Source organism: Silene latifolia, chromosome 6, assembly GCF_048544455.1.
Source record: "Silene latifolia isolate original U9 population chromosome 6, ASM4854445v1, whole genome shotgun sequence".
Lineage (NCBI taxonomy): Eukaryota > Viridiplantae > Streptophyta > Magnoliopsida > Caryophyllales > Caryophyllaceae > Silene > Silene latifolia.
Genome location: NC_133531.1, coordinates 92937498 through 92953959, shown reverse-complemented (window position 1 = coordinate 92953959; position 16462 = coordinate 92937498). Strand labels below are relative to the sequence as shown.

At 40.2% G+C, this 16462-nt stretch overlaps 1 protein-coding gene across 1 annotated transcript; it reads left to right on the top strand.

Moving 5' to 3' along the window:
• Positions 1–441: 441 nt before the first annotated feature.
• On the top strand, positions 442–1110 carry LOC141588353 (secreted RxLR effector protein 161-like). The gene has a single exon (XM_074409799.1). The coding sequence runs from the start codon at positions 442–444 to the stop codon at positions 1108–1110; it is 669 nt and encodes a 222-aa protein (XP_074265900.1).
• The last annotated feature ends 15352 nt before the right edge of the window (positions 1111–16462 follow it).

The following is a 16462-nucleotide window of genomic DNA, read 5'->3' as shown; positions in this document are numbered from 1 at the left end:
TAAAACAAGTTTCCCGTCAATGGTATAAGAAATTCCATGAAGTTATTTCTTCATTTGGTTTCGAAGAAAATATAATGGATCAATGTATATATCTTAAGTTCAGTGGGAGTAAAGTTTGTTTTCTAGTGTTCTACGTGGATGATATTTTGCTAGCAACCAATGATAAAGGGTTTCTACATGAGGTGAAACAATTCCTTTCAAGTAATTTTGATATGAAGGATATGGATGAGGCATCTTATGTCATTGGCATTAAGATCCATAGAGATAGATCTCGAGGCATTTTGGGGTTGTCTCAAGAGGCCTATATCAATAAAGTACTTGAAAGATTCAGGATGAAAGATTGTTCACCAAGTGTAGTACCAATTGTGAAAGGTGACCGGTTCTGCTTGGACTAGTGCCCCAGGAATGACATTGAAAAGGAACAAATGAAGAATATTCCATATGCTTCAGCTGTTGGTAGCATTATGTATGCTCGGTGCTCACGGACCCGACATTGCATATGCGGTTGGAGTGTTAGGAAGATATCAGAGTAACCCAGGACTTGATCACTGGAAGGCTGCAAAGAAAGTGTTGAGATACCTTCAAGGTACTAAGGATTACATGCTTATGTTTAGACGGACTGAGAATCTTGAAGTAGTAGGTTACTCCGTCTCCGACTACGCCGGTTGCATAGATTCACGTAAATCCACATCAGGATATGTGTTTATGCTAGCTGATGGAGCTGTGTCATGGAGGAGTGTAAAGCAAACCTTGACGGCTACTTCTACTATGGAGGTTGAGTTCGTATCTTGTTTTGAGGCTACCTCACATGGTGTTTGGTTGAAAAGTTTCATATATGGGCTTAGAGTTATTGACTCTATTTGTAGGCCGCTAAGAATGTATTGTGATAATTCAGCTGCTGTGTTTATGGCTAAGAATAATAAAAGTGGAAGTCAAAGTAAACACATCGACATAAAGTATCTAGCCATAAAGGAGCGTGTTCAGGAAAAGAAAGTGATCATTGAACACATTAGCACAGAGTTGATGTTTGCAGATCCCTTGACTAAAGGCATGCCAATTAAGACTTTCAAGGATCATGTAGTGAGAATGGGACTTGGTTCCATTATGTAGTACATTCATAAAGTATTTTGTAAGAAACTTTTATTAAGTTGGATATTTTCTCATTTGGATTTATGCGCATATTTATAAAGTAATGTTGAGAAATATCATTTTGTTTGAACCTCGAGTAAACATGGGGTTTACTCATTAAGTTAAATGTGTGTGGTGTGAGTGACTTGATATATTGTGATACATGGAAGATTAATTCTTGTTCTAAGAGAATTCGTTGCCATGATCCATATGTTGTGTCTCTTGTTAAATGGACCAAGTGGGAGAATGTAAGATATTTCCATAAAATAAATAAGTATTATATTAATATTTAATTAAGTTATTTTATGGAAATTAAGTTGGTCCATTGTATGGTGGAATTTACCTAGGATTCTGTTTTCACTATTATCTCCCATAACTTACCATTCACAATTTAGGAAACTGTTCAATTGACTCTTTGATGGCAAGAGTCTATATAAGGGTAACATATTTATTCGGATTAATGTTCACTAAGCCTACCTCATTAAGAAAATACACCATCTAAATTGTGAGGCCGAGGGTTTGGAAACCAAGTCAGATTTGGGGCATCAGAAATTGGGTCATTCATTAAGAAAGATCAATTATTTCAAGCAATGGCTGTAGGTAAGTAATCGATCTCTTTTATCGCTTCCGCATTCAGTTTATACATGTTCATTATGAGATTAGAACATGTTAATTTTAGACTATAAAACTTACACTGGTTACACGATTAATCAACATCGTCCTTTTGGCCTTTTACCGCCATTGTCATCATTTCAAAGGTGTGCGTTGTTCGCACAACCTAGACGACACCACCATGGCTCTATTCGTGAAAGGAGCAAGCAATAAGACCATCAAGGCCTTCATGGAGGTTCGTTTGTGGCACACACCACCACCATAGGCTGTTCGTTTAGGGTTCACGAGTCATCACTAGGTTCGATGTGCAGCGCGCACGAGAAAGACATGACCATTGACCACCACGTTAATAGCGCAAGAACAGTCTACTCTTCGCAAACCCAGTAGAACTTTAGTGTACTGTACTATGATACTCTATACCAATTCCAGATTATAACATTTTGATTAAAAAGACCAATTCCAGATTTTCCCAATTTGACATAAAGTTGATCACTTTAAACAAATTAATTGGATTGATGTTGTATCACATAAAGGCATGTACATACACATTGACAATAAGGCCCTGTTTTTTTGGACTTAAAGTCACTTAATTTAAGTTCACTTCAGATCCTATAAGTTCAGTTCAGTTCAGTTCAGATCCTATAAGTTCAGTTCAGATCCAATAAGTCCAGTTCAGTTCAGATCCTATAAGTTCAGTTCAGATCCTATAAGTTCAGTTCAGATCATATAAGTTCAGATCCTATAAATTCAGTTCAACAAAATTATATACGGAGTATTATTTTTAAAAACCGATGCAAAATCATTTGACATTAATTATTCGATACATATATACATTATTATTTTTAGTACAAAATTATCACTCATCTCATTATTTTTTATCGTAATGTAATCTTAGTATAATGTATGAACAAACCAATGTATATAAAGCGAAAAATGTTATTATCTTACCTTGTGCTTTAAACAATATTTTCTTATCAATGTTCTCTCTTGGCTACCCACTAATTTCTTATAAAATTTTTATTTCATCTCAATAAAAATTTGCGTTTTTTTTATAATACAACAAGTCTCTCTTGTGACGGGTATATCCATCACAAGCTTGTGACGGGTCAAATATCACCGACTTGGGTAGATAAGACAAAAGTAATAGTGCATAGGGAATCACAAAAACCTTGTCTTCATCTACCTAAATGAATTTTATTTGACCCGTCAGAAGCTTGTGACGGATATTATCCGTCACAAATGAAAATTTGTGTTTATAATAACAATAATAATAACAACAACAACAACAACAACAATAATTAAGTTAAATTAAATTAAGTTAATTTAAATTTGGATCCTATAAGTTCAGTTCATATCTTATAATTTCAGTTCAATTCAGATCCTATAAGTTCAGTTCAGATCCTATAAGTTCAGTTCAGTTCAGATCTTATAAGTTCAGTTCAGTTCAGATCCTATAAGTTCAGTTCATATCCTATAAGTTCAGTTAAGTTCAGTTCAGATCCTATAAGTTCAGTTCAGTCCATATCAGATCCGTTTCAGTCCAAAAGAACAGGGCTTAAAGGCGTGGAATGGGTTCAGTTGTTAAGATTTCTAATTACTCTCATTGCCAATAACCATAGCGACCACCAATAATCTCAAACCAAACCGACTTTCTCCATTGTAATCCTGCTGCTTTGACTTTAGCTTATTAATATATCAATGTACTTAGCTCATTTGTTAGACAGTAGAAGACATAATTATTACTTCGAAAATGAATTGAGAATATTCCTTCGTAATTATTCCCTCCTCAATTTAGTCATTTTTCTTCTAATTGTAAATACCCTCTTCAATTAAAAATTGTGAAAAATTATTAAAGAGATATGAGAGGGAGTGAGAATAAGAGGTAAAAGAGAGATAAATGATGGTGGTGATGGGGGAGGGACTGCAAAGATATACGTAGTGGTAAATGGTAATGGCGATGGGGGAGTTCAATTCAGAAATAAAAAAAAATGGCGGCTGGTAAATGTTAGACTATGTTTATCCACAGACTCAAAATGAGTCTTAACAACAGTAAAATACTATTATTTTATTCTAAAGACTCGACTCAGACTCTTTTATTTCTTCCACTTTATCCCTTAGACTCAACAACAATAAATAGGACCCGTTTTTACCCACACAAAATACTATTTACAAGCCTTAAGCACCGTCTGGGAAATCAAAGGCCCATCTTCAGATTTTGCTACAGCAACCCCCCACTTTATTCCTACTTTTTGGTTGAGAATGGGATTTTACTATTGCTCATACCAAACTTGGTATTGCGATAAACACAACCTTAGAGGAGTAGAGGAGGGGAAGGACGATGACTAAAAAAAGTAAAAAATATTAAAATTAACTGGATAATCAAGTAACAAGTCACCAGGCTCATTTAAAGAAGATAAGATATAAAGGTAGGATTATTATGAAATTAATAAAAGGTGGGATTGTTTTCGGAAGAGAGGCAAAAGGTCGGATTATTCTTATCATTTTTTCCAAAAGATAACGAATTGTGGAATTAGTCAAGTATGGGATAAATTGGTATAAAGAAGTAAATGACGATGATAAAATGGTCAAAACAGTTAAGAAGGGTTGTAAAAAATTATGGCTATAAAAGTTTGGATCTTGTAGTTCACAAACTAACACCAATTATTTCAGGTATTAGTAATTCGTATTGTCTTCTGCTTTAATCAAGCCCTCCTCGCGAAAGTTAGGTGGAATATTTTTAGAAAGGAAAATTCTCTGTTAGCTCGTACTATTGGTTCAAAATATAAACTCACTTGGAAAAACTGTGGGGCTGCGTTTTCCCATAAACGACCGAACTCGACGTGGATTGGAAAAGGTGTTCTTTGGGGCATCACTCTTTTTGCTGGAGATTGGGCCTGGCAAGTTGGGAGGTGGTCTGAGCTGTTTGAAATTCTAATTGGATGAATGGAGTGAAACCTTCTCCTAGCAGCGATAATCTATTAGATACTAATCCCTTCGCTACTGAATCTTAAAATTAAAAATCGTATCAATAGTGATGGATCTTGGAATACTAACATGATTTATAGTTTTTTTCAGGAGAATGATATTACAACTATTTTGGCCACTCCAATTAGCCCCAGTTTTGATAAGGATTGGGCTTATTGGACTAAAGATCATAAGGGAGATTACTCAGTTGCACGAGACTACTATGAAGCTTGGTTGTCGTACTGGAATCGTATGACTTCGGCAAAAGATCTCTTTAGGATCTCCCCCTCGTGCAGAAACTTCATGAAAAAAATATTTGTGGCACTTGCCTGGTCCAAAGGTTTGGATTACCCTTCTTTGGAAAATTCTTATTAATTCTTTAGCTGTTGGAAAAGAATTTCAAAAAAGGAGTTTGGATGGTATTTGTGTCTGTTTGCTTTGTGATCATATGGAGGTATAAACGTTGGAGCATTTATTCAAGGATTGTACCTTGGCTACAAGAATATGGAGGGGTAGTCACTTGGGTATTAATTCTAGAGAAAGGCATGATCTAAGCCTCCAAGACTGGATTATCAATTGGCTTTCTCTTATGCTAAAAATGACTGATCCTAATGAGGTAATCATTTCGTTCCTTTGTACGTTGTGGACTATTTGGCATGCTAGGAATAAAGTTGCTTTGGGGGAGCATTCCTTTTCGTTGAAAGGTGTCATTGGCATTTATGAAGACTCTCTATTTAAAGTCGTCACGACCAACAACAATCTACCAAAGTCTTTGACTAGCATAGTCTCAGACGATGACCTGGATTACGACCTTTTAAATCTTAGAAAAGGATACAAGTGTAAGCTTATTGGTATCAACTATAATTGTACCCAAACTATCATCCATGTGGACGCTACTTGGAAGGATGATAAAAGTACCGGACTTGGATGGTGCGTCAAATATGGGAATAATGACTCCTATTTTTGTACCAAAGGTGGACTCTTCTCTCTGAGGGGATTAAGCGGAAGCTGCAGGTATCCTGGAAGCCCTTACATGGGCGTTAGAAATAAATATCTACCATATTAGTATCTTCTATGACTGCTTACATGTGCTCGTTCAAATCATGCAATTTGAAGATTGGCTTGAAGACTAGAGTTTTGGTGACAAACATCCTTAATTTATGTTCTATGTTGCATTGTATTTCATTTTGTTTAATTCCTAGAAAATACAATAAAATGGCTCATAAACTAGCCCAAAGAGCCATTAATATGTAAACTCACTCTTGCTAATTGTCAAAAAAGAAATTATTTTGTCATTACTGTTGGGTTTTAAAAGATTATTACGCAAGCAAATGAAATTGTTGTAACTTGTAGCTCACTCACTCACTCACATGTCTAATACAATGTTGTCAAGAGTAGACTCAAGTCAGTATAAAGACATAGTTTAAGTGGTTGCCACCCGACGACCTGCTGATTGTCGCATGCTGCAAAAGGTACACGGTTAGTAGTAACCAAATCACTTGAGGGGATGTTACCTGATGTGAGATTCCGTATTAGCATTCGTCAGAGTTGTCTGGGTCATATCTGGGCAGGAACCCTAGGCCTGTTCGGACAATGTTGCCGCATGCGGGTGTGCTTCCTAGATCTAGCCTGGTAACTAGGTCCAATGGGAACGGGTGTGTTGGCTCCTGGCTGTGAGATGGGCCTGCCTGGTGCGTTGCGGCTGCTGCCTAGCTCCGCTGAACCTGGTCTCTTTATGCGGGTGTGGAGCCTGAGGAATGCTGGCATATGACATCTATCTGGGCCCATATTGCTCTGTTCTCTTTTACAGCCTCGGCTCTCATGATTCTGTTTTCTTCCCTCAGGCTCTCCATGGACTGCCTCAGAGCATCCAGCGTACCCAACATAGTATGTGTTGCACTGGGTAGTGGTTGCTGGCGTTTGGTGTGACTGACATGTCTCGTCTCCTGGTGAGAGATTATTGGCTCCGTCTGGGTGGATTATGTCCCCTTTTCCGTTATGGGTGGAACCGTTGTCGTTGCGGGTCCTTTTGTGGAAGGTGGGTGATTATATTTGGAGGCAGATCCGCCCTAAGAGGAGGTCTTTGTGCTCGAATATGTGTCCTTGCCGCCGCCGTGGTTACCGGGCTTGATGTCACAGGTGATGTCTGACTTTTCTATGACCTAGTTGTTGGACCTGGGCTTCCTTGCTTTTTCCTGACATGATGGTGCTCGGACGATTATAGATGACTACTACCTTGCCCCACGGTGGGCGCCAAACTGTTTGTCTGTGTTTACTGCTTTTAGTTGAGGGTAAGTTAAAGTAGGCTTATTCTATAATCGTTTGGTTGTTTTGTATGACGTGATTGATTGTATGCGAAGTAATGTAGCAGGAGCCACTAGCCAGGCCATCACCAATCCAGAAACAAGCCACAGCTTAAGCACCAGCCTGACCAACCTAGGCCACAAAGAGCTACATCAATGGCACGACCGGACTCGGCTCCTATCGGGCCGCTTTTGGAGGGCCATAAATACCAGTTCAGGGCCAACTCTTAGCTGCCAGCTGAGTCCTTGTTTAATCAGGTCCAAACTAATCCTAAGGAGCCAGGCTAAATTCTCAAAGCAAATCACAGAAGAATCAAGCTGAAAGCAACTTGTAGAAGAGGACAATTGTGCATAAAGTAAATTGCCATTTCTGGCCAAACAAGGAGGACGTTTCTAACAAAAGACCTTTGACCTTGTTTCTCCATATTTCAGATAATACCTTGAACACAATTCAAATCCTAGATCGGAACGAACACTCCCAGCCAAAGGGGAACAACAGCCAAGGAGCAACCTGTCCCTTTCACCCTGCAATTTCTTTTGTCCCTTTTTAGCTTGCCTTTAAATCATTTGTAGACATTTGTAATATATTTCCAAGTACTTTAGTTGTATTATAAGATCAATCTTGGCCCTTAGATGAGATTTATAGGGTTGCAATGAACTTAAAGCCACAGGACAGGCCTATATAAGGTCCTCTATCTCCACTGTACTGAGGCAGACTTTTATGGATAAAAAACCCGAGATTTCTCTCAAACTTTTAAATCTTATCAAATGTGCTATTAGTTGTAGTTATTATTCAGGCTTAATATCTCCTTGTGCTTGCCTAGGAGGTGATTAAGGACGTGGTAAGATTTGAGTAACCTGTGCTTGCTTGGTTGCTTAAATTTTGTTGTTGATTCAAGTTAAACTGCTTGTGCTTGCTTAGTTTGTTTAATTTGGTCGTCCAAATTATTGTCTTTGCTTCCTGTGCTTGCTTGGGAGCCATTTAAATAATTATATCTCATTTTATTGCTCAAATATCATAGAAAAACAGTCACAGTTTATTCATGAGCTCATCTTGTCTGAATAGCCTTCTTAGAGCATGTTCATTGAATTATTAAAAATACTTAGATTGTTGCTAAAATTCTGAAATTTGGTACATATTTAGTTTAATCCTTGAACTAATTTGTCCTAAAGTTTCATGAATTTAGGAGGTCATTTGCTATTTTTAATGAAATTATAAAGATCATTGCATTTTAAGAAATTATGCTTGAGTTTTGCCAAGTTAGTCCTGACTTCTATCAAGTATTTATCTTATACACTGCAAATTGGTATCTGGGAGCCAGGTTATATCACAATTCCACCTTTGTGTTAGTCTTGGATTGAAAGAAATGTGAGCTCATTATCCCTAACTACATCAAAAACACAAAAAACAACCATGAGTGAAGAGAGACTTGCTGTTATTGAAACAAGAATAGATCAACTAGCAGGAACTCTTAATGTGATGGTTAATGATATGAACACTGTCATGGAGAGGATTCCAAACCCTGACCCTAGAAGAAGACCATCAGGTAGAGGCAGAGGCAGAGCAAAAGGTTTCTATGTGGGAGCAGGAAGGGGACAACCAGAACAAGAAGAGGAATATGGTTCAGATTCAGAAGAGAGAAACATGACCCAAGAGGAAGCTCATGAGCATACAGACAAACATCTCAAGGTAGAAATTCCTGATTTTTCTGGTAGTCTTAACCCTGATGACTTACTAGAATGGATTAGGGATGTTGAAAGAGTCTTTGAGTATAAAAATTACACTGATGTTAAAGCTTGTAAGGCTACTGTGTTGAAATTAAAAGGCTATGCCTCATTATGGTATGATAACCTTAAACATCAAAGGATGAGAGAGGGAAAAGAACCTCTCAGGTCTTGGTCCAAACTTAAAAAGAAATTATTGGATAAGTTTGTCACCAAAGACTATACTCAGGACTTGTTTATCAAGTTGTCTAAGCTCAGGCAAGATGAGAAAACTGTTGAGGCTTACCTAAGAGAGTTTGAGCAGTTAACTCTTCAGTGTGCGATAAATTAAAAACCAGAGTAGAGAATTACCAGATTTCTTGAAGGGTTGGATAAGGGAATTGCCAATAGAGTTAGGACGCAGCCACTATGGTCATATGATGATGTAGTGAACCTAACTCTCAGAGTAGAGAAGATGGTAAAGACCAAACCTGTTATGTCTAAACCTAAGCCTGCTTATAAACCTTACACTCAGGATTGGTGAGGCACCCAAACTAGTAACCCAACCCACATGAGACAAAGGGAAGGCACCCATGTACCCAAAAACTAACCCATCTTTGTCTAGAGATAAGATCAAATGTTTCTAATCCCAAGGATATGGTCATTTTAACAAAGATTGTCGTTCGAACAGAACCTTGACAACAATGGAAGTAGAAGAGTGGGAAAGAGAGGGTCTGGTTGAGTATGAGGAAGATGAAACTCTGGTATTAGAAGAAGTGGGAACTGAGGAAGGATCAGGCCAACATCAGGTTGTAGCTCACCCTGATACAGGACACAACGTGGTCTTATGGAGGGTCATGCATTCACAACAGGCACCATTAGAAGCTGGCTAGAGATATTCGATCTTCAAAAGTAGATGCACAGTTCAGGGAAGGGTTTGTAACTTGATCATAAATGGAGGTAGTTGTACCAATGTAGCTTCCATAACCATGGTCAACAAACTGAATATGGTGACTCAGGATCACCCAAATCCCTACAAACTGAGATGGTTAAACAAGGGAGCAGAAGTTAAGGTTGATAAGCATTGTCTGGTTCTATTCTCAAGAATAAAAGTGATTTTATCATCCCCAATTCATAGTGTAAGACTACCATCATGGGCGACCTAGAATAATAGGGACTTGGGAGTCCTCAACCATATCCATAACAATAAAGTCAACGGGAATAAAATATTTCCCCACTCTAACTGGAACATCCTCTAAGACACCTAGAGGTCGTTTAAGAGATCTACCAGCCATCTGCAAGGTCATGTTAGTAACACGTAGTTGACCCATATTTAATTTTGACAAATAGAATACGGCATAACACTAGCCTCTAAAGCGCAAAGGGCTTTATCTATATCAATACTACCAATATGACAAGGAATAGAGAAACTCCCTGGATCCTTGAGTTTAGGAGGTAAATTTGCTTGCAATGCGGCGTTGCACTCTGCAGTGAACGCGACCCACTACGCCAAATAAGACATCCAATAACGGTCAAATAATGCAATTATCGTTTTTAAATAGAAATACGGAACCGTTATTGCAACGACTGTTGTTAAATATATACCACGGTTGTATGACCGTTATATAACATCAATAACGGATCTATAATACCGTTATCACTACTCAAGAACCGTTATAAAAATGTTGTTAATTATGTTTATGGCAAACGGGTATACTTTTAAGAAACCGTTATTAGATATTAATAACGGTTTCAAACCCGTTATCCTAGTTTACTATTGACAACGGTTTAGTGGTTCCAAAACCGTTGTTAAATATTATCTATGATAACGGTTCATTTCGTTATCTTATTTAATTAAATGTCAATATTTAACAACGGTTTTATTGCGTGATAAACCGTTGTTATATTTATCAATTGATGAAACTTTGACAACGGTTATTCTTAAATAAACCGTTGTTAAAATTTTGAAGTCGACAACGGTTATCGTTTGTTATCTTATATTTTTGGCGGTTTGAATGGGGAGGGAAAAGATGTCAACAGTTATTTATCTAAATAAAACCGTTGTCAAATAATTGTTTGCAACGGGTTGTTTTTAACCATTTTCGTTTTTAATTTTTTTTTTTTTTTAAAATTTAGCTTGTTCTAGCAGCTGCTGAAATGCTAGTTTTTCAGCAGCGTTTGTAGCAGCTGCTGGAATGCTATTTTTCAGCTGCTGCTGAAAATAGCATTCCAGCAGCTGTGCACTGCAAAAATTCAATCCTGCATCAAAATATTACACCCCGTGATCAATTAAACCCAGTTTCAAAACAGTACAAACAGGATGATCAAAAGCCAAAACACAACTTCCTCAAAAAAACAAAAGAAGCCAATACACAATGGCTCTATATATATACACACACACACACACACACGTACATAAAGCATGAGCAAACTATTGAGACTCCGCTAATGAAACAACATAACTGGCCCACATATTTCTCATCCGATTGATGTCCTCTGGCGAATATTCTGGGGCTTTGTTGAGTATCAGTGGAAACTACAATTCAAAATATATATAATCAAAATAGATATAATACATGGAAGTATACATAATTGAACTCAATTTACATCTGAAATAGTTTTTAAATCACACAAACCCGTATCGGAATGGTAGAAAATTTTCCGTCGATAACCTTCCACATGGAGTGACAAACGTAAAAGGCGCATTGTTTGTCGTCTGGTGCTTTAGGAGACTATTATATATATCACACATATGTGCTGAATTAGATAATCAACCTCTCGCATAAACATTAATTAAATGGTACGAGTAATTATTAAGAATACACTTACTATTGGCGTAATAAAATTGAGATCAGTGTTGCTTTCATATTTCCCAAATGGACATAATCTTTTTTTTGCTTCAAAAACACTAATTCATAAATATACACACATGCCATTATTATTTGCATATATATGGCTCAAGTCATACAATAACAAATGACATTATTGAAGGTTGTAAACTTACTCAGTTATCATCCTTACACAACTGTCAGAGGGTTTGCCTTCGCGAAAGTCAATCCAGAACACTGTTTTTGTTTCCACTTGGATTGCCAGTAGCACACAATGCTTCCTATTCATTTTGAGACATTGAACTGTTAGTTCATTTACACGCATTTAAGCATGTTAATAATAAATTTATAGAACCGTGATTCATTACAATAATCACGTACTATACATACATATTCTCATTGTAGGGGGCAAGCCATAGTTTTTTGGACGCCATCAACCGACGACCGATACTATTGATTTGTTCTTCGTATGAAATTCTATTAACAGAGACCGCCTTAGGACTCAAGAATCCGTAGGCGTGACTATGGACCTTCCACTCAGCGAACTGATTATTGAGGTACCTATTACGCCACATGGAACGAAGATTGTTATTGTAATTGATAATTTTAACAAACATCATTATTCGTAAATGGAAATGATTTAATAGTTATATTAATAAAATTTACTTCATCCAAATCAAAATGTGAACAACATCTAAATTGTCAAGGTCGACAAATTCCATCAGTTGCTTTGGGTCCAAAGATGGCTATATCACCGCGCCCATAACTTCCTTTTCAATGCTAATCATGACTACATCACCCGTAGGTGACCTCTTTACTGACCAGGTTGTGCAAAGCCTTCAAATGGGCGATTTTCATCTTTTTCTTATATTCATACGATTCATAATAAGAATCATAAGCAGGCTTGCCTGCAACAACTTTCGTTAACGTAGTAGTAATTGCGTTAGCTGCCATCATGGCTTTGCTTAAGTTCTGCAAATGTAAAGATTAAAGTAGTTACGATATGTTAATATTCGTACCCTAATATATTTAAAGAACAAGTGACCCCTCAGTAAAGATTAACGTCTGCATATAGGTACCTCGGGGATGAAAACATTGATGAGTTTGTCAGGCCATTGCATATAAGAGCTTAGAGCTTAGGGCTTCTTTCAAATAAATTGTATCAAGAAATGTAAGCATGACCAAACACTAAATTAAGTATACTTCTTTACTTATTATTATTATTATTATTATTATTATTATTATTATTTTTTTTTTTTTTTTTTTTTTTTTTATTATTATTATTATTATTATTATAATAAAAATAAAAGGTTTACATGAAATTGGTGGGGAGCCGAGAGACAATCTGGGCTCCCACACCCTTAGCAATAGTGAAGCTAATACGAGTAAAAATGTAAGCGGCTACCCGAGCCCCAAGATCCCGAGATACCGAGAATTTCGGATCCGCTGAGCAAGGCAACAAAGATCCGAACTCAACTCCCAAGTGAAGAGAAAGAGAAAGGAAGGAAACTATAACCCGCTACCGCGCACAAATCCCCATACTTAGCACACTTCCGCCGAGCAAGATCGGCGACAACCCGCCCGCACAAAATCGCAACCCGGTCCGAGTCAAAGGTGAAGAACCCGTCGTGTCGACGCACACATCACGCCCCCCGTCCCAAGAATAAAGCAATAAATCCGCAGGACGAAGAGAGCCACCATGCCCATCAACCAAACCGATATCGACCTCCTTCCCCGCAGAGATATACGGATCTATAGCAGATGTCGAAGGATCGTCCCGGACAAGGTTATGCCGATGTTTAACGCCCACAAGTTTCGATAAGAAACAGCGTGGTCCCCAAAAACATCCCAAAGAAAAACCCGAGAGCAAGCATGACAGGGCCTAGATACCGAGAATAACGGAACACCCAGACGATACCCCAACACACTACGGTAAGCCCTCCCGTTCATAGTCCGCCCCAACCCCGAGATAGAACCGCACGCAACCAATCGGAGGAGTGAGAACCCCGCCGAGACCGCCATAAAGCGATCCGGCGAGGTGTCAAAGAAAAAAGACTGAGGCGAAGCAACCGTCGTGAAATAAATATCTCGCCAATTTCTTCATAAGTTTGGGGGCAAAGAATTTCACTAGGCGACCTAATATATCGAACCCGTAGTCGCAAACACACCGTGCGGCATCATCAAAAGCAGGCCGTAGCTACAACACGAGAAGGGCCGAGGAGCTTAGCCCGCAAACCAACAGATCGCAAGCGGGACGCAATAAAGGCATAGAACAAAACATCTCCGCCGCATAAACACCAAGGCCACCCGTATGAAAGGGGAATGTAGCAAGGCGCCACCGCAACCCCAAAACCCGGCCCCGACGCGGTGACAATACGTTCCAAGCTAGAACGCAGAGCGGCATCAAAAGGAAGATGGACAGACCCAAAAACACTAGGGGAGCAAGTACGAAGAGAGAAGTAGAGCTTAGATATACCAAAGACAAGCTCGAAGAAGAAGCAACTCACACTGCGGGTCCTCAATCCTCGCAACCAAGTCCATCACTCAATGGTCCTAGTTACTCTCGTCCGCCACAATCTCACCGCTAAAACCAGGACAAGTAATCGACAGTCCTCCCAATCTTTTTGTAACACCGCGCAATGGACGAGAAATAGAAGTGGGGAAAACCCCTAAGCCGGCTCCGTGGATCCTCAATGCCAAAAGACCTCCGTCTTGGAGACATTAAGGTGTAAACCAAAACAAGGGCCATCCAACCTAATCAAGTCCAACACCTTCCCCACCTCCAAAGTATCTCCCACTATGGTGCCATCATCTAAGTACCATGCCTGCAAAGTGAGGTCAAAAGTGTCCCGGATCTTGCAAACCAAGGGATGCAAAACCAACGCGAAAAGCAAAGGCCCCAATGGATCACCCCGTCGAACACCCCGACAAGACCACAAGCAGTGCTCCCCATAAAAAGGCGGGCCGGGCTGGAATAACAAAACTCCACCCAACGGGAGAGAGCCGGGCACCGACGGCGGACCTCCCGAAGCATGGTCGAACGGTCAACAAGGTTGAACGCATTCGAAATCAACCAAGGCAACATGGAAAGCCCCACCTGTTCCCCCGAGCCTCAATGAGCCGGTTCAAGGCATGCAAGATAGCCTCTCCTCCACCGGACACACCCACCCCGAACCGAAGCCCATCAAAATAAGAAGATAAAGACGGGCCAACCATAGAAGCACCAACCTTAGAGACAAGCCGTCTCCAAACCGTACCGACAAAGAATAGACGAACTCCACCACCCGGTTTAACGAGTGGTGTGAGAGGAGCGCCGGCAATGTACTCACCTGCAGGAAGAGGGCACCGACCCTCAAGAAAAAGATTAACCACCCTAGTAATAGAAGTGATCAAATCATCGGAGATAGCCACAAAGAGCGCCACTCAAACAAATCCCATAAGGTGTCAAGTACGAAACCATCCCTCCCACAAGAAGTACCACGAGGGAAGCTCCGAATCATATCCAAGACCACCGCGGAGGAGGCAACCAGAGGATGATGATCCCCAGACAGAGGAGGCAATGAAGGAGGCGGGCGACAGGATGCTTCTCACGCAGGCCACGAGAGTGGCATCGGAGTAGGGGCTACCCCGCAGGAAGAAAGCACTCGTACATCGGCGGATAATGGCCATCGATATCTTCCCGCGCATCATGAGGTTAAGGTCACTCAAATCGAGATCCTCATCCACGTAAAAGAAGAAGGACCCTCATCAAAGCACTCCAGAATAACCGCAAACCCCCCCAGTGCGTCCCCAAGCAAGAATAGCCCTGGCAATACTCTCCTCCTGATGCTGACGCCGAATAGCAGACCGACACTCATGATTACTCCGAGGAGCGAAAGTCCTGAGCAAACAAAGAGGTAAAGCAAGCAAACGAACCCAGCGGGAGAGATCACTAGGAGCATCAAAAACCGAATCCAAGGCCCCTTTCAAAGCCCGAGCAAACCCAAGACGGCACTTAGGAGGAATAGATTTCACAGTGCGAAGGCCCAAAGACATCAAACGATCCAACGAAGATATAGACCACTGAACGAGCTCCACACTATCATCAGAAGAAACCGAAGTAGAAGGAGCCAAAGGTCTCGGAATACCATAAATATGGAAGGTGTAAATGCCGTCAACACACTCCGGATGCTCCACAATATCACCCCGATTATGCCGACATCTAGCACCAAGAGTATGGGTCATAAAACACACCCCACACAACCAGAACCCCATCCGTCTCAAAGAACTCTCGGCATTGGAATAAACAACAAACTATCGAAAGAGTCCGCGCGTAAGGTCCAACGCCCCGTCATGACAATGTCGGTCCTGCAAATGTTTCTTCCAAGCTGCCTTTGTAAGGCCCTTACCGAAACCATCCCGACACCCATGAAGACCCGAAAAAGGACAATGGTACCGGACGAGCTCGGGCATTAAAGGACAGTTTAACCCAACACCCTTCCTCGCGCAAGGCGGTATTGAAACAGCTAGAGCGACCAACACACCAACCACCACAAAAATGGTTGACAACAGCCCTAGAAGATTCGCACAACCCGGATCCCAAACCAACACCACAACACCTACACACAGGGATGCAGTGGCCGTCCAAGAACCAGGGCACCACCGGACCACCGCCGGAAAACAGGAAAACAGCGAGAAAACAAACACGTAACACAAAAAGGCAAAGAAACCAAACCAAAAAGGAAAGAAAAACTCACCGGCAGGGGGCAGCGCCGACAACCACCACAGCAATGGCGGCGACTTGAGGTCAAAGAGCCAATGGGTGGTGGCGCAGGACGACAATGGCCGCAGATAAACGACAATGGCCGCCTGAAAATAAAACGCTGCACGAAAAACCCCCGCTAAACCAAAATGCACCGTGAAAACAACCACCACTCCTTCCCC

Excerpts from the sequence above, each read along its gene's own strand:
- LOC141588353 (XM_074409799.1), top strand. The coding sequence starts at position 442 with ATGCTTCAGCTGTTGGTAGCATTATGTATGCTCGGTGCTCACGGACCC.